The sequence below is a fragment of the Manis javanica genome, chromosome 2, assembly GCF_040802235.1.
Source record: "Manis javanica isolate MJ-LG chromosome 2, MJ_LKY, whole genome shotgun sequence".
In the NCBI taxonomy this organism is placed as follows: domain Eukaryota; kingdom Metazoa; phylum Chordata; class Mammalia; order Pholidota; family Manidae; genus Manis; species Manis javanica.
Window position 1 is genome coordinate 124,358,672 of NC_133157.1, and position 22,068 is coordinate 124,380,739.

Consider the following 22,068-nt stretch of genomic DNA (forward strand, 5'->3'; position numbering starts at 1 on the left):
AAGTAGGAGCCAGCAGAGCAGCAGCCGTCTTTAGTCAGGAACTGCATCCCTCCATCCATGAGAGGAGTGAGCAGGAGAGGAGAGAAAGCGGGAGTTACTGGTGTGGCCAAAAGATCCTAACAGGTCCTTGTCAGCAGGTATGTAGCTGAACCATAGAAATGCATCTAAGTCTTGGACGCAGTGGTTAAAATGGGCTGCTGCTATACAGAAATCAGAGGTGGCTGGCTTGTGTTTTCCTCTTTTCCCAAATCAGATATTCACTTAGGTGGAATCGACTGTATCTTTTTACACAACATATAGAAAAAAAAAGATACGTGAAACAGTGAGGTGTGTAGATGTATCACCAACATATAATGACTACCAACAATACAACACGCAGAGAGAGAAACAAGTATTAGGAAAATGGTTTAATATTGGAGACAGAAGCAAAAAACTGCATCACACAATAACATACATTACAAAAATAAGTCTGACTGTTTCAACTACACGGTTATGTTCACAATGAGGACAGAAGAATCAGAAAAAACTTTGCTCTAAACAGCAAAAAAGCAAACCCCTAAAGTTTTAACTAATACATTTATCCACTTAAAGTGACTGAGTACTTCTAAATCTAATTACCTTATTGTGTAACTGCACAATACAGAATAAAAAGTGAAACTTACCGCTGTATTTTAAGACAAAATTCTAGTGCTAGATATAAGCAAAGGGAAAAAAGAAATCAAGCCAAAGTTTTTAATTCTTAAAAGAAAAGCAACTTTCTTTCTGTCAACCAGAAATCAAACTTGAAATCAGTCATTGTCATGGGGCCCACTAGAGTAAGCCACGAAAATTTCCATTTTTTTTAATCTCCAGTATAAAAAGTTCCACTGGTACAAAATGCGTTAAGTACAATCAGTTGTAGAAATAGGAAAGCCTGCATTTTTTTTTTTTGGCTCAAATTCCATCAAACAACAAAATCCAAATGCATCAATAAAACAAACAATACTCAAATGGTCTTACAGTTTCCACTAGGTTGCATTAACTTTGGCTTTTCTCAGACAATATTTAAAAACTATTTTGTAATTCTAAACAAAATGGTATTATTAATCTACAAACAACAATTCTCACAGCACAAAAAAACACAAATACATTTTTTTTGTATGACATTATTCAAAAAGGTAATGAAACTACAGGTTTTTTTAAAATTTTATTTCTTGTTAATTAGCACTTAAGATAATAAAAACAAACAGTAAAATGAGTCCAGAGTAGCACAAGCCAAAGAACTATAACCCCTATGGTGAAAGAAAGATGAACTTGTTACACCTTTGAGGACTGCCATTATATCGCAATTCTCTAATTTAGTTTAAAAATGACTATTCTCTACACTTGATTTTTTTTAAAAAAGCAGTTTCCCTGTGTGTTTTTTATTCTGGCACAGGCCCATTGCACCCTTGCAGCCTTTTCCTTTTGATATTAAAAGTTAAAGTGAATAAAAGGACAGCTGTCTCTGAGAAGGGTTAAACAATGAAATGTGAAAAAAAAAAAAAGGACTCCCCCATCCCCCACCGCCCACTGCATGGTCTTGGTTGCCTGCAAAATAAAACACTCAAAGTGCCCACCCAGAGCCTCTTGTCACCTGCACCCAGTTCCTCGGGGCAAGATGCCGGTGGCTGAAAGGAAAAGCGGACAGGAGGAGGGTGGTTTGCTTCAGTTTAGAAATCAGAAAAAATTGTTTTTGATGTATAATTGAGATTCTGAATGAAACAGTCTGAGAAATCCAAATGGTGTTCTTATGTACCTACACACCACCAAAAATACGTATGTGAGAGACATGTGCGAGAACTTTTGTTATTAAGTGAATTGCTGCAGGAAGTACAAAATAGCCCTCAAAGGATGAAGGAAGGCCCCAGCAGTAGTAAACACATGTGAGGATAATACAAATCATTTCATTGTTAAGTGCATGTGCTATAAGAAGGAAACTTTTTTTTTCTTTTTTTTGCATCCTTTAGAGGCTAGTCCTTTCCATCCCAGGGCTATCACATCCACACACATTAAACCAGACAGTGGTGAGCGGGAAGAGGAGGAAGGCAGGGAAGCCAGCAGTTTCTGAGCTCCGTTAGAGACAGGCAGGCTTCCAGGGCGGCAGGAGTTGTGTCGGGGCTGTAAGGATGACACAGGTTTGTCCAGACAGCAAGAGATCTGTTCACATGAAGTCAAAGTAACATGGCACTTTAAAAAGTGGCAGCAGGAACTGGTATTTGGTCAGTAACTGATGAAGAACTGAGTTTTACTTGTATGGTCAGTCACTTTTAATGTGTTCAATTAAAAAAAAAGAAAGGGAAAGGACATGAGCTTCTAACTCCAGACACCTTGCTTATTCAGAGGTATCTGCTGGGATCCTAAAATCCCCAGCACAATGGCTGATTAGAAACATTAATTAGGAGTATTTAAGAAATAAAAGCAAAAATCCCTCAAAAGGCTACCCTACTATAAAGTCGTTAAACTGGAAGGTATATGAAAATAGTCTAAATTGGAACATACCACTAAACCTCATCTCAAAAACATATAGAATATAAGTGCTGAATCTACCATTTCCCTTAGAAGGTTTAACCAATTAACTGTTCTTAATTAAAACTGAAGATGGAATTCCAGCAGCATATTAAGAATTCTTGAAAAAATGAATCTGAAAAAAGAAAAAAATAGGGGAAAAAATTTGGAGAGGCTAAAGTTATATTTTTTTTCATTTCGATATACCTTGTTTTTTTTTTTTTCCTCTTTTGGGTCTCAACCAAAGGATAAAAAAGTAGTAAAGACAAAACAACAACTCAGAGGATATGTGCAGAAATAAAATTCAAATTAGAAACATCCCAAAACAAGCTAAAATGATGACAGTATAAAAAGTAATCAACGTTCCAGATAGCTCTGGGTAGAAAGGGTTAAAAGTTCAAAACTTTCTCACCTTAGAGGTTTCCATATATTATGAAGAAAATACATTGTGAGGTTGCTGTCACAGCATTGATGTGCAGAGAGAGTGGTTAAAAAAGTGAGACATGGGCACTTATACAATGTCTTACAAAAAACATCATAGAGAAATAACAAACAATAACAATTTCAGGCAACAAGACCACAGGATAGCAAGTTAACAAACTTTTTAACCTCTTTTTTTTGTTTTTTGTTTTTTAAATATTAGGGATTTATACAAAACACATAATAAAATACCCATGGTATCAAATTACTTCTCACAAGAAACACACTGAAGCTCTAGGAAGGAAGTACCTTTGGAATTTGGCACTATATATTTTCACTTTTTTTCTTTAAAAGAAAAAAAAAATCACATTTTGCTGAACACAAACACATCTAAATAGTCCACGATAAAAAAGGAAAGACATCAATGCTTTACAAGCCAACACAAATCTTATTCTGGAATAGGTTTTTTTGTTTTTTTCCCCTCACATGAAAAATTTTTTTAAGCAAACTTTTTTTTGAAATTCTTTTTTGTTCTAAGTAAACCAATCCTAAACTTGTCTTATCAACAAAGAACATTAAGACCATAAGACTCATGATGAAACCACAACTTAATTCACAGAAGCACCAACATAACACAGTTTACAGTAACCTTTCTCCTGTACATTGAAACAGTATAAAATATAGGTAATTTCATGTGCATTAAACCATGGATTGTCTAACTGTGAGTCAGTTCAGCAAAAGGTGACACAAATAGGTAGCATTTGCCCCCAAAACAGGGTAAATATTTTTCTTATACTAATCTACAAAAAGTGGTTCTATATATATATCTTAATGAGAAAGTGAGCCACCTAAAATGGCCTTATCAAAAAACTTTACACTGCCTGAAAAATGTAAAAACTATTACAGACCTCTAGAGACTTAAAATCAGACAGTTTTTTTCTCAAACTGTTTTTGGAAGTAGTCTGTTAGAAACCAACATTCTGTGTCCCTGGACACATATTGCTATTGTTACCAGTGACCGGGAAGAATGCCAATCCCTGTATAATACTTTCAAGTCTGTTTTATGAAAAGAAAAAAAAAAATAAGAAACGTTTTTGCCACAGGTTTTTTTTTTTCTATAATTTGTCTAAGAATAAATTTCAGTCTTGCATGAATGCAGCAATGTTTTTCACATTGACTTCCCAGAATTCATAGCTAGATGAGGTCACATGCAAATTTCAAAGGTCAAACTAGATCAAAGGTCAGTAGGAGAACCAAATATGATGTGAGGTCAGAAAGACATCAGAAACAATGACGGGACGATGAAACTTTTTTTTTTTGAGACGCCACAGGGACATGCTAGGCAAACGGTGAGCTAACGGGCATGAAGATGTCTAGGGAGAAAACAAGGGAGAGTAAAAGGTTACACAGAGTCTACGAGCAGCAACACAATCACTGTTAAGGGCACAGATCTTAGGTGGTCAGGGAGCCTAGGAGCGGCCGCATTTCTGCATGTCTTACAATCGCTATCCACAGCACAATGGGCCCCAAGAGAATCCATCCAGAGAGAGAAAGGGGATGGATTCCGGGCTTTAGGGGTGGCGGCTGGCAAGGGACAGGGGAGAGGATCCAGTTTCAACGAATGTAACATATGGGGGAAGCCAGACGACTGAACTGTAAACTAGGTGATGGAAGTTACGAACAGAACCATCAGACATACAAACAACGAGGATAAAGCATGAACTTTAGGCCTAGGGTTCAACGGTGAGAAAAGCCCATTCCTAGAAGGATTCCTCTAGAGACTACTTCAGAAGGATCTAGCTAGCATAGAGAACTGCTCTTTAGGTACCCAATAAGTTAACAATAGGCAATAAATAACTTCCATTATTTCTGAGGCAGTAAAAATTTTGTACAAAAATAGAAATGCTTTTTTTACAAATAAAATTTACAGGCCTGTGGCTTTCTTTTTTATTTATGTATTATTTATGTATTTATTTACTTATTAAATTTATCTTTCAAGAAACATCAAGTATTTTCACTCATTTTTATTTTATTTTTAAACCCTGTAGCTTTAAGAAACAGATCTCTAAATCTTTTTTTTACATTAATCCTTTCTAAAAACTAAAATAAAACAGTAACAAAATAGACAACCAGTGTAATAATCTGACCAATAAATGTCATGTTTTTTTTGAACCCTAAAATAAAATCCTACTTATTAAAACAAACCAAATGTAGTGGAAAGACATTTTGTATTGTTTTAAGTGCTTCTCCTGGCTTCTCTCTTGTGCTAGGCCACCGCCTTAAGCTCTAAACAGCTGGTACCCTCCTAGGGGATGGGCGCCCACAGGAGGGGTGGATTTTCCAGGCAGTGCTCTCAGGGCACCAGGGGTCTCAGAGTTAGAATTGCACATTAGCCTTTGTTTGCCTTTTAAGTTCTCAAGATGTCATTTATTTGTGATGTGTGTTTTTCTTTAAAAAAGCAATAATGAAAACAACAAACTGAAATGAAAAAAGGTAAAAGGAGAGTCAAATTGCAAAACAAAGGAGAATACAGTGGCACAACTGGAGGAGTTGACTCGCTAGAAACAAGGTAGCCCAAGTTTTAATTATGGCGAACTGGGTGGGGGAGGGGGAAATGGAGGCCTTATTGTAAAAATAACTGTCTCTCTTGGTAAAAGTTGGCAATGTGGTCCTCCGTGCCTTTCCTGTTGAGAACAGGCTGGCATGTGGGACTTACCCTAAGAAAGCTAAAATAAGAGCAGGGAGCCTCGGGGGTTAGGATCAGTAGGGTTTGCTGTCGTTTTTGGAGCGCTTCAGCTGGACCTTCAAGCGTTTCATGCCAATCTGAAAGCCATTCATAGCCTGGATAGCAGCTTGCGCAGAGACTGGATTGTCGTAGCTAACAAAACCTGGAAAACACAAGGGGAAGGAGCGTGGGAATCAAGATGGGAGAAGCAGCAGAATGGACGGGGGGCCGGGCGTCATGGGAGGGCTGGGTGTGCAGTTGCGAAGAGTAGCAACGTGTGCCCATCCTGCAGGCTCAGTTCATTGGCTGTTTTAGGGACAACAGTGGACATGTCCACTGAGAAGCAGTGACAAAGCTGGCTGGATTGGTGATTTGGTATTATCAGAACAGCACCCCTCACAAAATGCTATAAATCTCAAACTCTGTTGTTTCAGTGAATTTTAGTATGTTTACTGATTTCAGTCAAATCCATTTGTATTCAAGAATCCCTCTGAAAGAACCGCCGGTACGTAAGTATGTGCTGCTCATATTAGTATATTAATGGTCTAAGTATGAGCTCATATCAGTGGCCTAAATATGACAGGGCTCGAGGGGCCACCAGAGGCTCACCTGTCTCAACAATGTGAGGTTGAAAGGGAGGCAAATTAAGGAGAGGTTGGTTACCAAGATCTGTTGCCCAGCACCCACCCTGCCTCTCATTTCAGTTCTCCATCTGTAGTCACAGAGCGCACACCTGTTCAGCTGTAGGATGGAGTCAGTGAATTAACTCTAGAATCATTTATACTTGATTTTTTTTTAACAGTTTGGAGTTATGACCGAGAGGAACCTAGGGATCCAGGAGAAACGCAGGGCCCTTCTCCTCGTATCAACTTCTATCTTCAAATCTCCACTGAATTGAACAGAATGGAAACTGCTACCTTGTGTTCTTTAGAGTTTTGGGGGATAGTCTGAACAGCTCAGGGCTTCACAGCTATCAGAACAGACTTCCCACTATTTTTCTCTGTACCAACACTCACCACTGAGTGGAGGTGATGGGAGGTCTGCTTGTTTAAAAGAACCAGTGGTGCTCTGTGAAGACACAGAAACAGAATTCTGGTCAGTATGATCTGACTTTGGGGGCTGGGGGAGGCACCCACAAAGCTTTCTTTCAGTTAATGCTGATGCAGGAGTGCTGAGCTCGTGCTGCCCCTCTTTACTTTGGATGTTGAAAGGAAGCTATTTTACTGCTTGAATATTAGTCCTGAACATCAGCTGTTTAGAAGGTTCTATACTAAGCTTCTCCATCTCTCTACTACTAAAGCATACAGCTGAAGTTCCTTTACAAACTAGAGGAGGAAGAAGAGATTGCAAATATACATGTACTTCTGCAGAGTTCCAGCTGATAAAAATGAGCATATGGTCTAAGGCAGAAGAGCTTCTCATAGGCAGGCTGTATTGTAAAATATTGTAAAATGGTGGGGTTTAAAGTTTTATGAAATCTGATTCTCAGTAAATATGATCTTGAGTCCAAGATTTTTCTACTTTCCTTCTAGGTCTTTATCCAGAAGTAGCAAGATGATTAAAGAATGGAATTGGGTCAAGGATGAAGTAGATAATGAAATCTAGACAAGTGGTTAGAATGAAAGAATGGGACACCACATTGCAACTAGTCATCTGGGACCCCAAGAAATTGGGTAGCTGAGAAATCAGGTATGGGTGCAACAGCTTCTAATAAAATTGAAAACACAGTACATAATGCTAAATACAATTGTGAGCTGATACCTCTTTTTGGGCAGTAAATACTTTATCAAAATCAAGGCACAATCCCTTTCCAACCTCCAAATAAGCCCAGGACATTGTGTAGCAATGAATAATCTGAAAGTCTGGCTCAAAACTTCGTACAAGGAAGCTCCCCACAGTAAGCTCACACTGCAACATGCACACCCTGTTAAACAACTTCCTTTCCATTTCACTCTCTCGGGAACCATTGCGAGGGGGTGGACTTGCCACAGCAGTCTCACAATGGGCTCATGCTGACAGCTTTTCCACTGGAGTGAAAACAGTGACTTTAAATGATTGACCTACTAATTCTCCTAACAACAGAGGCGTCAGACCTTCCTGGGTGATGGCACAGAAGTGAGAAAGTCGTTATGATAATGGAATTTTAGAAGCCAAAGCATTCTCTTCTGACTGGTTGCCCATTCTCAGTCAGCCAGATACAAAGTTTGGATTTCTGGCTGTTTGGGAACCACCCCTATCTTTGTACATACAATTCTTGTTCGTATTTCCTCTGGCCCATATCTATTTTGCTTATATTCTGTTTTGTATTACTATTACTACCTACTACCCACATGAATTATTAAACTGGAGGAGTGATTGAAGTGAATGTCCTGTCTCCACCTGGGTGGGAACCTGCCAAGAAAGTCATTTACCCTCTGAACATTCTACTTTGGGAACCAAAAGGCTTTGAAAAATGAAACAAAAATTGACTTAATGACTGCTGTCCTCCTGTTATCAAACAGCACGCAATGAGCATACCTTTTTCTCTCAGGTAGCAAAGCTCACCCTGGCAGTGCAGAGTCCCGACTGCTTGAGGAAGGAGGGCAGGACAGCTCTGCCACTGAGGAGCTGGATTTTCCACTGTCCTGAGAATACCTGCATCTTCTGAGCTCTCCATCCACTCAGGCAGGTCCTAGCTTCCCGCTTTCTGGCTCCTGAACCCCAGTGTAGTGCAGTGTTTGCTGAGACCATGAGGTGCATCCACCACCCGCCCCTGCGCTCATGTTAGCCTGGCCACACCATGGCTGAGAAGGTGACTGCATTTGTGACTACGTGTATGTAGAGCAAGGAGCTGAACAACAAGCCACTGACGCACTGTGCCGTCCACAGTCATAGTGTCTGAGTCATGTGGAACCTGGACGGGTATGGAATTCCTGGCAAAGTGCCTGCAGTGCCACCCTGTAATCAGGACAGCCTAAATCCCACTTCAGTCTGTTACCTACATTTCCCATCTGGTAAAGTTTGTGGTTCAAACTATAGGGCTTAAGTAAACTGCTGCTGCCCTACAATGGAAGATTATTAGATATATGTAGTCAGACACTTTAATAGTACAGTATGCAACATTATGTAATATATGGGCACCTAGTTTAGTTTCCCAGATCCTTCTTCCTATTTGGATCAAATGTCTTTGCCCAGTCTGCTTACATGGATCCAGAAGAGCAGGAAACACCCCTACACAGGAAAGGCCCTATCCTGATTTCTAAAATATTTGCCATTTACATTTTCCTTCCCACGATTCATCACTTGGAAATGTACTGTAATAGTCTAGCTTGGTTTCTTTGCATACCAAAGCACTTGCTCAGATTGGTCTGTTTGTCAATGAAGACTTTAGCAGAGATAACATTTCCAAAAGGCATGAACATCTGCAGAATGTCCTGGTCTCCAAACTCCTGTGGAAGGTGGTAAATAAAGAGATTTGCACCCTCTGGACCTAAAGAGGAGAAAAAAATCAAGAGTAAGGTATTCTTAGCTTCTTAGTTCCCAAAATCTCTTCTTAGGAATGCTTTAACACAAATAGGGTAAGCATCTGGCTTTCTCTCCCACTCAAAGAGAATGAAATATAGGTGGGTAAGTATCAAGTGCTTGTATGTCTTTTATGTCAGGAATCATCCTTCAGATTTTCCTGATTTTCAGTGGATTGCCAGTGGTAAGAATGGCTTCCTTTTCACTGATCATCTTCTGTGGGTCATATTTGCTCAAGCACATGAGCCCATTTTCAATCTCCTCTTCATGGGGGTGAAGGTACAGTCATGAATAAAATAGGGGAGGAATTGCAGGCGTGGGTTTTTCCTGAGTGTGTTTTTTTTTTTTGTAGAATGTATATACTACCTCTTGGAGGAGAGAATGTTCTGTGTATTCTAAGCAAATTGCAGCAGTTTGGAGTAATGGGTATAGCAGTAATGCTGCTTGGATTTCTCAATTATCCATCCAGTTTTGATTTGCCAAATCTCTTAATATGCAGTCTAATAATCATTTTTATTAGAAATGACTGGCAATGAATCAAGGTAGAGAAAAATAGGTAGTCAGAGTTTCAGAACTGTGATAGGAATTATGCCACTGGGAACTGGCCTTGGAAATGAATGCATGAGGTTCAGAGGCTAGTCAAAGACTAAGCTAAGCCAGGCTCTCCACTTTAAACCATCACTTTTCAGAAATACAAGAAACAAGGGCAAAAATAGGGAAGATCTTCCTAAGCTATACTGGTTGGAGAGGTAAGCTCTCTCACATTCTTCTCCATGTCATTTTCCTAGCTCTCTAGCCACCCTCATGAGAATTGTCTGAAGGTTGAAAATAGAAAGAAGGAAGGGATCCAAATGACCTGATGGAGGGTAATGATATGCTAATATGTTAACAGGCACAAACGCTTTCCAGGTCAAAGGGTGCTGGAGTGGGCCCAGGCCTAAATGCCTCTAGGATGTTCTATGTTCTGGGCATGTTGTGTGGGTGAGAAGAGAGTTCACAAAACTGGTGAAGTCACCTCTGCCGCTGGTTCATGGCACCTTAACTGGCATTCACAGAGGAGGGACTGGGGCTGCCTGCCCTGGGGGTAGGGGTACGTATCCCATACCTACACATGGGCAGGTTGAAGAAAAGTAAAACTGGGGTAAAAAAGAACTTTGTAGAAATGAGATAAAATACCTTTGCAAAGAAAAGTCAAATCAGATTTCTTCTCACAAAATATAAGTCTTCCTGAGGCAAATTTCTAAAGTCACAAAGATAGGAAGCATTTTTCCTTATTTAAGTACCAACACGACCACTTCAGCTTCCTATACCCCTCACAGTTTCCATGGACATACATGAATATTCCAGTGCAAGGGAGGCAGTGTGTATTTAAAGGGAACATAATTACAGGGCTTACATCGCCCAATGTTTCCTGGTTTAAAAAAAAAAAAAAACTTGAAAAACCCAAACTTAATATGAGTAGATGCAAAACCAACACATTGGAAATGGATGTTGTGAGTTGCTTCTGTGCCACGCACACCTTTTGCGGTATGTATATCAGGCAAATCTGGTACTACCCAGATTTATTCTTCCTTCTAAAGATATGGGACTCAATTTGAATTGTGAAGTCATTTCACCTCCTGAAGCCTGGGGAGAAAATGCAGTTTTAATGCACTATTACTGGTTATGCCTGGATGGCCATGGCATTCTAGAAGGCTGTATATTCTCAGTGTATCTGCGCCAGATAAGGGGACACAGAAAATATGAAGAAGAATTAAAATTAAGTTAGTTTTAAACTAATACTAAGATGGTGTAACTATTTGGAGAACATGCTGACTGGTCCAGAAGGTGATCAGAAGACAGGTATGAGAAGGTGGGAGATATTAAAGAACTGAGAAAACCAAAAACCACCAACATCAAAAATAATCTAACATTAAACCATGCTACTGGTAGCCCACATACCTAGAGAGAAATAATGTGGAGGTGTTACTAGTTATCTCAAACTCTTTCACATGAATCCCAGAGGGTTAATCACTTGAGAGCAATCCTTAGAGCTCAAGGCCTGGAGATGTAGGGCATTGGGCTGGGCTGAAAAATACTGTTCAGGGCCCAGACTTAATCCCTGAACCACTACGTTTGAGTCTGCTGGCGACTTTCCTCAGAGACACAGGTTACATGGTGTGGTCTATGGCCCTGCAGCAGGTGGCAGAGAAGCGAACACCATTCCCTGAAACACGTGCAGGAACTGGCTTGTAGGTCCCTTGTGAGGACGTCATGATCTTACAAGACCCCTCCTGTTGCCATTATTGGTCACCATGGTAGTCAGAACCCAGACAAAGGGACCTCAGTACAGGGAAGTCCTGGCATTTATGACAGAGGGTTTCCACATGTCTGGGAACACAGTCATCTGAACAGTTTCACATGTTTTAAAAATCTACATGAACAGCCACAGCTGAGAGTAAAGGGAAAGCTGGAATAATGAAAAATAAAAGTGAGACATACAAAAATCTAAGTTAATGATTTCTGTTATTTACATGAGTATTTTTAAAGTTGTGTTCCCTTTAAAGTTCACAACTTTACACATTCAAACTTTAAAACTACTGTATTTCTTATAAAACACTATCTTTAAAGTCAAAGTATTCTGACTGAAACAGTGTGGAACTACACAGTGATGGCAAGGAAATGAAAAGAAACTCCCAGCAGTACTTCCCTATTCTAGCTGCTTTTCCCGAGCTCTAAAGGAGAGGAGAGAGAACACCACGCTGCAGATTGTGCCTTACAGCAACTTCAATTGAGGAGGAAGAAAACAAAAGGAAGTGAGAAAAAGTCCCTTTTTGGATTAGCTCATGAACTATTTTGTAATCAGCTTTAATTTATTCTTAGCATTAACTTCCTGACACTTACTTCGCCTTATTGGCAGAGAAGCAGGGCAGTCAGTCACCTATTTGCTTCCCCAGAAGTCCCCCTATTAAACAAAGACCATGTCAACTCTACTGGTAGATTTCATCTTTAATCTTGAAATTGTTGCCTATTAAGAGGCAAGCCACACAATCACAGGGTATGTGGACTCCATGAAACCCGGGCCAGGCCAGAGAGCACTGCACCCACAGAAGCTCTGTCAAGTCCATCCCTTCACTAACAAGCGGTTCTCTGTAAGGGAAGAAGTCATAGATGCTCCATGCTGATGTGGCAAGAGGCAGGTAGGGGGGCTGGCAATTTTTTGATGGCAGCAACTACTAGTTGTAAGAGTGCAGAGGGTGAGAAATCCATCTTAAGAGGTAGATGAAAAATTAAAAGATAAATTTTAGACTGACTAGGAAAGAAGATTGAAACAAATGGCTTAAGCTGGTCAGGTTTCTTAAATAACACAACGTGCAAAGCAGAACTAAAACAATCACTGTCTCTTATGAAGCTGGCTCACTCCAGTTTCTCTGCAACCTGTGTTGAAGGTGAACGCTGCCCTTGGGCTGGCCGCAGCGGGCTGCCCTGGGCCGGGGCAGGCCTACCTTCCTTCTGGCTGCCCGCGGCGCTCTGCTGTTGCAGCAGGCTCTGGCTGTACAGCGTGGGCAGTGCCGCGGCCGCGTACTGTTGAATCCCTGAGTAGGCCTGGGTGAGGGCGTCCATGGTGCCCGCCGTGCCATTCGTCAAGCCTGTGGCGCCAAGTCCTCCATTCAGAGCCGCCATACCTGAGAGCATTTGAGCAACTTTACAAAAAACCCAACAATAGAGAAGAGAAATAGCACTTTTCATTAGTGCTTTCCAAAGGAAGTTAGAGAATCATTTGACACAAGTACAACAAATGCATGCAGCTAACACACCAATTAAACTGACATGGAATGAAAAACGAGACTATGAAGTAGTACATCATAATGGTGCACGTACAAACAACAACCAGAAACCCCTGAGCAATGATAACCCTCACTCCCTAGGCCAGTGATCAAAATTCCCTGAGACATACAGGTAGACAGTACATCTTAATTCCATGCAATATGCTACTGGCAAGGACTGTTATCTTTTTGAAATAAAAGCTTTCTGCGTAGAGCTTAGAAGCATGTAAAAAAAAACATTAGTGGCAGAGGCCTGTAACATCTGTATACTTAAACCCATTTTCTGGGCTCTCTGAGGAGCCATTGGATGGCTGAAGGGACTGAGGAGAAAGGATAAAACACAACTTTTCTCTCTTACTTTGGTAAGGAGATGGCAGAGAAGGCCAGCCGTACACTCAGTAACCCAGGGGATCAGCCGCCCCATTTCCCACAAACTGGCCTTCTTGCACAACTGAAGGATGAGTCAGGGACTAGGACCTCAGGACTAGCCTAGCTGATGAGGGTTTGAGGTGCGGGAGGAAATGCGGGCCTTTCCTCTAATTCCAGAGAACTGGATCTGTTTGTTCAGGATGAAAGGCTAGATGTGGAGAGGGGCCATTCTCAGCGCCAACAGTCAACACACGCGCGAGGAGCGGTCAGTGCCCAGATATGGGGAGTTTCTGCCGGTGAGAGTGCTCCACATATTCTTCAGTCAACTGATGTGACAGACAGCATGTGAGCGAGCTGGATCTCAGCTATTTGCTGATGTGAACTGGATGCTGGTCAGCACACTTTTTTGGCCTTTCCCTTGTATCCTGGCTGCTCTTTTGCTCTCATATGGTTGCTGACTGTGTCACATTTTCCCTTAGTACTGAGTCAAAACAAGCCATACTTTAAAAGTGTCGGTTTTCATCTGAACTCAGGAAATGGAAGAGGTGACATCATAATTGCTTTTGGTACCCTTTACGATTAAAACAATTAGCGAAAAAGATGTGTTTTGGGGAAGAATTTACTGAAGACATTAATGAAAATCTTGAAGGGAGTAGGGCTACTCATTAGGTGGGGATATTAAAATAGCAAACATGCTCTAACTGGAAAACATTGGTAAGAAGTCTAAAAGAGGACAGCTAAGACTGGGATGCTTAGGAACTGTGGAGGGGAATCAAAACCAGAAGTGCCTCAACCCTCCTATCACTGTCTTGCTTGCTGTGCACAGGAACTAGAGGAGGCGGGCAATGTTCTGCCTGTTCCATGCATGCTTCTGTTGTTTTACAGTGTTTGATCAGAAGCAGTACACACAAGGTGTGAAATAGACTGTGGCTTAACAGTAGAGGCATCTCAGTGCCTCAGGGCTGGTATTCTACCTGGGGACTTCGTGTGAAGTTATGGAGTATGGTCTCCCTGGGGCAGGGACAGGCCCGGGAAGCCTGGGGGCCAGGGGACTGCGGCCACAAGCCTCCTGAGAGAGGAAAGACTTCAAGCGGATGTGCACAGGTACAAACGGAAGCTGAGCAGGTGTTGGCCAGCAGAGGTCCTGCTGCCTCTGCTTTGTTTCTTATCATGAAGGGGTCTATTCTTTCATTTTTTTTGGTCATGCCCATAAGTGCTGTTAAATAGCTTGGAAATGGTGTGTGTCCACCTGACTGCACAGTCCCACAGGCCAGTGAGTTGCCGCACCTCACGCCTCTCTACTCCTCCTCTGTCCCTGGGGTTCAGCTGCTGACGGGGGAGAGGGCAGTCACTTCTTTTCCCTTCTTGGTCATATGTCATCGTCACCTCACAGTATTTTGAGAATGCAAAGAAACATCAGTGCTTCTTAGAGAGGTGAGAGGAAGCTGTGAAATCACTCGGGGAGAGCCAGGCACATTTGGTAAGTGCTGCTGGCTTCACTTTTGTCAGGCTGTTAATAGGGGCCAGGGATACAGGTGGTCTTGTTGTGGCTCAGCCTTCTGGAAAGTCGTGGTCCTGTGAGGGAAGAGCTTCTGGCTGGAGAGTGAGCAGTGCCTTGCCACTCTACTTATAGCCCCAGCGTAAGGTTCTAGGCACGTGGTGGCCTGCACAGCTGCTGGGGCCCAGCCTCCTGACAGAAGCAGCTCGCCGAAGAATGTCTCGGAATCACCCTGCCGCCAGCAGAGGGGGAGCACTGCATCTCTGTGCCCTGGTGCCTCGTCTGCTAAAGGCCTCGCCCAGATGGCCCCCTGGAGTGTCTTGTCAGCTGTAGCTTCCATCACCCGGCTTCCTGAGTGGGCTAGACACACAGGTGGTGGTCAATTGCTGTGGTTGTTGCTGCCCCTGACTTCCTTCCCTCTGCTACGTGGCCTTTCTCTATTGTCTAGGTCAGGAGAAGTCTCTTCTAGGTCTTCTGCCCCTTTTGCCAATTTTTGTTTTTCTCTTGAAACAGCAGCAGAATGAACTTCCTGCTCCCAGAAGACTGGCTGGCTGTTTCAGGACTGAGTCCTTGTGAGGCTCGCAGCTCTAGCAGGTGGCATTCCTCCATATCACCACATTCTGCCTGCCTGTGCATCACAGCAGTTGGCTGTGTTTTCGGATTAAGTCAGGGCAGATGCGCTTTCTGAAGGGTTCTGCTTTCTTCAGCTGGTCCCATGTCTGTGGGGAGACCATCGTGGCTGGCCTTTCCTCCCTCGGGTGGGGAGGGAGATGGTAGAAGAGGCTCCACATAAAGCAGGTGTTGATGCCAAAAGAGAGACTGGTCAGGGCCTCTCCAGCCAGGGCTTTCCTCCTCCATGGCCTAACCATCCTTTTAAGCACAAAATAAGGGTAAAGATTCTAATAGGTACAAGTACATTTAGAATATTTAAAACCAAAATGATCCTGAAAAGTCTGGGATGTGTGCTTGCCAAAGTCAAGGTAGAATAGGAACGGATTACCTGGTAGAAGTTGAAGAACCATCAAAGGAAGATTTCAACTCTTGAGAGTTATCCCTGTGAATTATCTAGTGGTAGTCTATATTAAATAATCATATCAAAGATAAAACTTGTCAGTTCATTTGATGGTATCTGGTTACATCTAAAAACTTTGGACAACAAAACAGAGCTTTGAAAAAGTTGAATTAAATGTTTCCCCTTGAAAGAATAGGGCTTTTGTGTGAAAAGGCTGAATGGATTGATCATTTAATCCCATTTAATCTAGATTCCCATGCATGCTATTTGGATGAGGAAGGCTGAAAGAAAATGACAGGTGTGACAAAATGCAAAAAAAGAAGGAATATCTTTTGTGCAAATGGTTTATCAGTAAGTCCGTTGTCCTTGCCAGAAGCAGAATTTGTGTAACACTGACCCCACACAAGAACTAGTCATGGGTTCCCTGCTACTCAACCAAATCTCTCTTCAGTCCCTCAAGAAAATGATGGGAAAATCCCAGCAAAGTACAACAGAATAGGAGGGAGAGAGACAAAACCACACACACAAGGGAACAGACAAAACACAGCAGTCATGAGCACGTGCTGAGGAGGACAGCCATTCCCACTGGCCTGTTACTTTGCAGACCAAGGACAGGCAGGCGATCAAATCAAAGTCCTTGTTTTAGGGGAACTAGGTCCTGGGGCAGGAGAAGCAGCATGAAGTGATGTGTGCAAACACACATAGCTGCAACCGAGGGGAAGGACAAGTGGGCTGGAGTGTCTGCAGAACCAGGTCAGAAACAGGAGTCAAGGCAATGGGAGCTTCTCCTGGGCTGCTGGAAAGTGGGGAGCTGGAGGCAGTGCTACTGGAAGAAAACATTCTGCTGTCAGATGGAGACCACCTCACACAGTGTTTGTTAATGAAGAGCCATCATATCTAGAAGGGACCATCTTTTTCCTTTCTTTTTTTTTTTTTGGCTTATGGTCAGGTAAAACTCAGTCCAAATTTTTGTTTTCCCAGAGCATCTGAATAGGATTTAATAAAACCGGAAAATGTTCTGAACCTCTAAATATAAGATTTATTGCATCAGGATTATAAAATTTAGTCTTCATTTGGATAATTTCTAGATCCTTTTATACCAAATAAATCGAAAGTATTCTCTTTGAGATTTTCAAGTATAGAATTATTAAGATTCATTGCTTTAAAAAACATGGTCTAATCATCCTTTAAAATTGTTGACTTACTGAATTATGGTTTACAATAAGGCAGTTTGCTGAAGACCCCTTTCTTAAAGCTTAAAATGGTCAGGTGTTGGGCTGCTTGAGCTGCATGGCAAGTAACTGGGTCCCCAAATCAGAATCTCTTTACATTGTCATGGGTGTGCTGGGCTTGGCTACTCCCAGGGACTTGGGGTGGGCGTGGGGACTGAACCAAGGGAGAGGCAAATAAGGCTTCCCCTCCATGGGCTGAGGATCACTTTCAGCCAGTGGAGGAATCGGGGGCAAGCATGAGCCTAAAATATGACTTATTCTCTGGCCAGGCATATTCTCCCACCTGTGATTAAAACTCCAAAAATGGGTAGGCTGTGTAGGAGAGAACCTACACTTGCTGGTGTGTTCCTAATCTCAGGATGAAGTAATTCTGTAAGCAACTTGCTGCACTCTGTGCTTGGCTGCCCTGGTGGGGCGATGCTGCTTGGGAGATGCACTGTGGTAGCCTGGCCCATGCCTACAGGCTCTTCTCCACTCTGCTTTAGTCCCTTCTAAGCCCTCATTTTTTCTCCTATATAATTGTCATGGGTCTTTGGATTTTAGAGCTGGGGGACACCTTTAAGGTTATCTGAGCTAAAATTTTCAATCTTCAAATGCGACTCTGAAGCCCAGGGTGGGGACAGTGACTTGCCTAAGATTTTTGCAGATTGGCAGCAGATTTGGAACAGGTCCCAGGCATCTTGATTTCTAGTCCATTACTTTTTCTGTTATAACACACTATCTCTCAGAAGAATGGAACAAAACCAGAAACAAACCAGACCAAAATCAAACCCCTCGAAACCTGTAAATATCTGTGAACCACAGAAATGTATGGATGAATACGCACCCCACAGATTAGAAAAGACTCTGGGGGTTGTGAGAATTGGCTATTTTTTAAGAGAAAATGAACGTAGGTAGCATTTGCCTGTTCTAGCACATGCTCCTCCATCCCATATTTTAATTTTCCCAGTTATATAGCCTTTTCAGATCATCCCTGGCTGACCATTTTCTGTGCAGAATTTGGGGGAAGGCTGTCCGCCAGAGCAGCAAATACTCACTGTTTATAGTACCTGCTAGTGCATTAATATTATTCAATCCAACAGTGGCTCCTGCCAATCCTTGCAGAGTCCCAAGAGAGGTCAAAGAATTCATGGCTGCACCAGCAGTGGAGTTGGGGGTTGAAGCAGCCACTAAAAACAAGGAAGACAGAGGAAGAGGGGAGAGAAAGCACAACATGAGTAAAACCAACTGGCCTGGAAAGTAATTGTCCTCAACATAGCAGGTAGAGCCAGAAGTCGTTCCTGTCATCTGAAATCTGGGAGCCCTGTGTATTTAGGTGTGAAAAACATATGGGATTGTATTTGTGTCAGTTTTGACAAGTAGTTTGGCGATTAAAAAAAAAATCATCACAGCTTTTTTTGCCAGCCAGAAAATACTACTAATTGCTGGTTTGCTGTAAATCGGAGGCCAGTGTCCTGGGCAGACCGCTCCTTCGTGAGCCCCATTCTAAGGACCAGGGCCTCAGTCCTCCACCTGCCTTCTCATCCAGGTGAAGGAATTCATGGCACAGAAAGGGGAAGCGTCGGGGAGTAACATGGCAAGGATTTATCATTTCAGCTTCAGGCTTAGCATTTTCTCAATGAAGTTTTGAAAAATAGTCATCCATCTCCCTGAGTGTGACAGGATGACTCAGGCTCCTAGTGGTGGTGGGGATAGAGGGGAGAGAAAACCCTCTACCCATTTAAAATCAAAGCTTTATTGGGATATAATTCATGTACTGTAAGATTTATCCTTCTAAAGTATACAGTTTGGTGGTTTTTAGTAATTGAGAGAGTTGTATAAGCAGCAGGACATTTTTATTACCTCTGAAATAAACCTATGCCCATTAGCACTCACTCCTCCCTCTTTCAATCTGGCAACCACTGAACATGTGTGTGTGTGTGTGTGTGTGTGTGTGTGTGTGTGTGTGTGTAGCAGGGAGAGGAGGGAAGGAAGGAGCTGATAGCTGTGACAGGCATCTAATACATAGTCCAATTCCATTTTACCTGCTGGTCATGATACCTGATATTCCTGGAGGGCTTACCATGTGCCCCTCACATGCAGTAGCACACTTAATCACTGATAATCATCCTGTGAAGTAAACTTAACAGGCAGTAGGTCACACAGCTCTCACTTGTAGATTGCATAGATTTCTAGCTCTATCCCTTCCAGCTGTAAGACATCAGGCAATTTACCCACCTTAGCTGAGGCTTAGTATTGATCTGCAAAATGGGAATAATGTGACTCTCCTTTGAGAGTGACATGATAATCAAAATGGTCAAGTGAGGTGACACTGACGTCTGCTACATAGCAGTTGATTGGCAAAAGCTGTTGACAGTGTCAATCCAAAGGATGAGAATCTGGTTATTCAGTCTTCCAAAAGAGGAATTACATTCTTTTCACATCATTTTTCTAACACTTGACATGAAGATTGAGCTTTTCCCCACCAGCGAGGCCTCTGCATAGGTGATGACTAATTCTGCAGCCTTTGGCATCAGCCTGGTGATAGGGACACTCAGTCTGTGTGCATACCTCTGAGAGTACGGGAAAGAGAGGGATCAGGCCAGAATGCTGAGTTGAGTCAGAAACAGTTGATGAAAAGGTGTAATTCAGCCTACAGAGGAGCAGACTAAAGGAAGAAACAGTCTGTGGTCTGGACATGTGGAAGATGTATTTTGTAGCTTAGGAGACCAGAATGAGGGTTGTGGGTGAGAGGTATAAGGAGGCAGCTTAGACATCAAGAGGATGGTCTACAGTTAGGAGTCTCCCAGAGGAAGCTGAGCTGTGTGTGCCAAAATGCAAGCAGGTCGCCAGAGAGTCAGGTGTTGGTTGGCTCTGCAGGGGGGCTCTAGACCCCAAGGCTAAGGGGGACTCTAGACCCCAAGGCTAGGCCTGACGGCCTCGGAGGCCCAAGGAACGAAGTTTTGAAAAGCTCTTTATTATTTCTACTAGTGCCAAGCACATGCTGGCTGCACCTCTGCCAGGGAGAATGAGGACCCCAAGAAGACAGAATCCTACTGGTTTCAGGCAGAACTCTGGGGAGGGTTCCCCTGTCACTGCCACAGCATGACTGTGACTGACAATGCCCAGCCTACGGCAGCCTGCAGCCAAAGGGACGTGCGCGAAGGCCAGCTCATCAGGCTTATGGCCTCCTCTGCCAGGAGCAGCAGCTGCCCCACGGAGCACTCCCGGCCCACATCTTAGGTGGCCAAATCATGAGAAAGTGACCACTAAGAGAAAGGCCTGGTATTTGTGGCATGAACTCCCTCTAGCTCTTGGCCCAGGGCTGCTGAGATGCTGTTGGCCGTTCGGTCAGTTCTGTTAGTCCGCACTGCCCTTGGAGGGCACAGTAACCATACACACGCTTAACAGAGAAGTCATTTAAAGTTTGTGTCTAGGATGTCCTGCATCAGAATCACCTGGAAGTTACCTTAGACACGCTGAACTGAAATCTCTGCCGTGGGGCTCAGGACTCTGCTTTAACACGCCCTCTAGGTGTGTGTGCTGCTCACTCAAGTCTGAGAACCACTGGTTGTTGGCACCTGAGTGTAGCAGCCCCAAATTCACTCCAGGCTGGGTATACAATTTAGTTTGGGGCATGAGAAGATAAAAGGTTATGGGCGGGAGTTGGGTGGGGGGGTAAGGCTTGGTTTGGGATAGGAAACGGGGACAGATGCTGGGAGGCAGGAACCCAGGAATAAAAAGTTTAAGAGTCCTGAGTCAGGTTCTGTCTTCCATAGAAAAATGCCCCCCAGGAGACAGGATTACTGAAGAACAGGAGTTCTGCATGTCCTATTTCCTAGAACTGTCGAGAGAAGCTGATATGCAGTAGGCATCCAAGAAGTATGTGCTGAGTGAATGAACAGATGACAGCCCCACTGAAGGTGGAGCCATGCATACTGGGCTTCAGATCCCATGCTGTCAGGACGAGGCCCACCTCAGGGCTGAAGGACTGGGTGAAAGCATTCCGTTCCACCTACGCTGCCACCTCAGAGGTCTCTCATCATGCACTGGAACCTATGATGTGATGGGACTTCGTGCTCATAAGCCAGAGGAGAGTGGGGTTTTAAAAAAAGAGCTTCTTCAAAGCTGGCTGCTGCCTTGGACATCAGGACAGGAGCAGAGATGCCTTAATTCCTCTGGGGAACAGACGCCAACTCTCGGTTTTCCAAGCTGTGATTTCTGTAGACTTCCTCTGCGGAGGCGGGAGCACATACTTGGCCAAGTTCAAGGGCTGGCCTTGATAACCTCACACCCGCCTTTCCCTTCACGTGGAATCAAGGTCACACAAGCTCATGCAGGTACTTTCTCAGTCCTTGTAGAGGGCAGGATGATGAACCAGAGTCCCTGCTAGGGGGCAGTTGGCTGAATGAAGGGAACTTGGCCATTCCCCATCTTCTCACAGATTCCACATACACCAAAAAAAGGAGAAAGACTGCCAATGAGGGTTTGGTAGTTACTACTTTTTCAACTCCATTTACCACTTCTCCACCTAAAACATTCTTCCTACATGGACACTGCCATGTTGCCCCCTCCTTGTCTTTGGTGTATTGGCAGGTCATGTCTAGTCTAAGTTTATCCAATATAAGAGTGCCTTCTAGGAACTGCATGCATCCGTTTCCTCATTTTAACCCTCCTCGCCTCTTTTCCTGGATATCAAGAGTTTTTTGTTTAAGTTACAATGAAACAAAACAAGAATCTGCCTTCACTGCATTCATTAAACACTTTGCATAGAACAATTAGATCACAAAAGCATCTAACTTTGTGGTTTAGGAAATAAAACAATTGCAGACACAAAGAAAATTGCCAGAATTGACCAAACATATTCAGAACACTGGAACCTGTGGTTGCTGTTCTGCCTCAAACCAGCTCATAAGTGGTATCCAGACAGTCTGGAAGACTGCAAGGGGCTAGAATAATTAAGCAGTGACACCCAGCACCATCATGATTAGCTAATCACA

The 22,068-nt window shown here is 43.0% G+C and overlaps 1 protein-coding gene across 20 annotated transcripts in view; it reads right to left on the minus strand.

The window, feature by feature from the left end:
- Positions 1-392: 392 nt before the first annotated feature.
- CELF2 (CUGBP Elav-like family member 2) overlaps positions 393-22,068 on the minus strand; it is a 735,687-nt gene continuing 714,011 nt past the window's right edge. For 17 of the 20 annotated variants that reach the window (XM_073229339.1, XM_073229334.1, XM_073229337.1 and 14 more), the window contains 4 exons: positions 18,139-18,258; positions 12,658-12,855; positions 8,997-9,140; positions 393-5,834 (listed from right to left, as the gene is read on the minus strand). In XM_073229339.1, coding sequence (XP_073085440.1) covers positions 5,707-5,834; positions 8,997-9,140; positions 12,658-12,855; positions 18,139-18,258 — 590 coding nt within the window. In that variant the 3' untranslated portion in view covers positions 393-5,706. Of the gene's footprint in view, positions 5,835-8,996; positions 9,141-12,657; positions 12,856-18,126; positions 18,259-22,068 lie in introns of all 20 variants that reach the window. The other 3 variants (XM_073229332.1, XM_073229333.1, XM_037001281.2) reach the window with 3 other exon arrangements.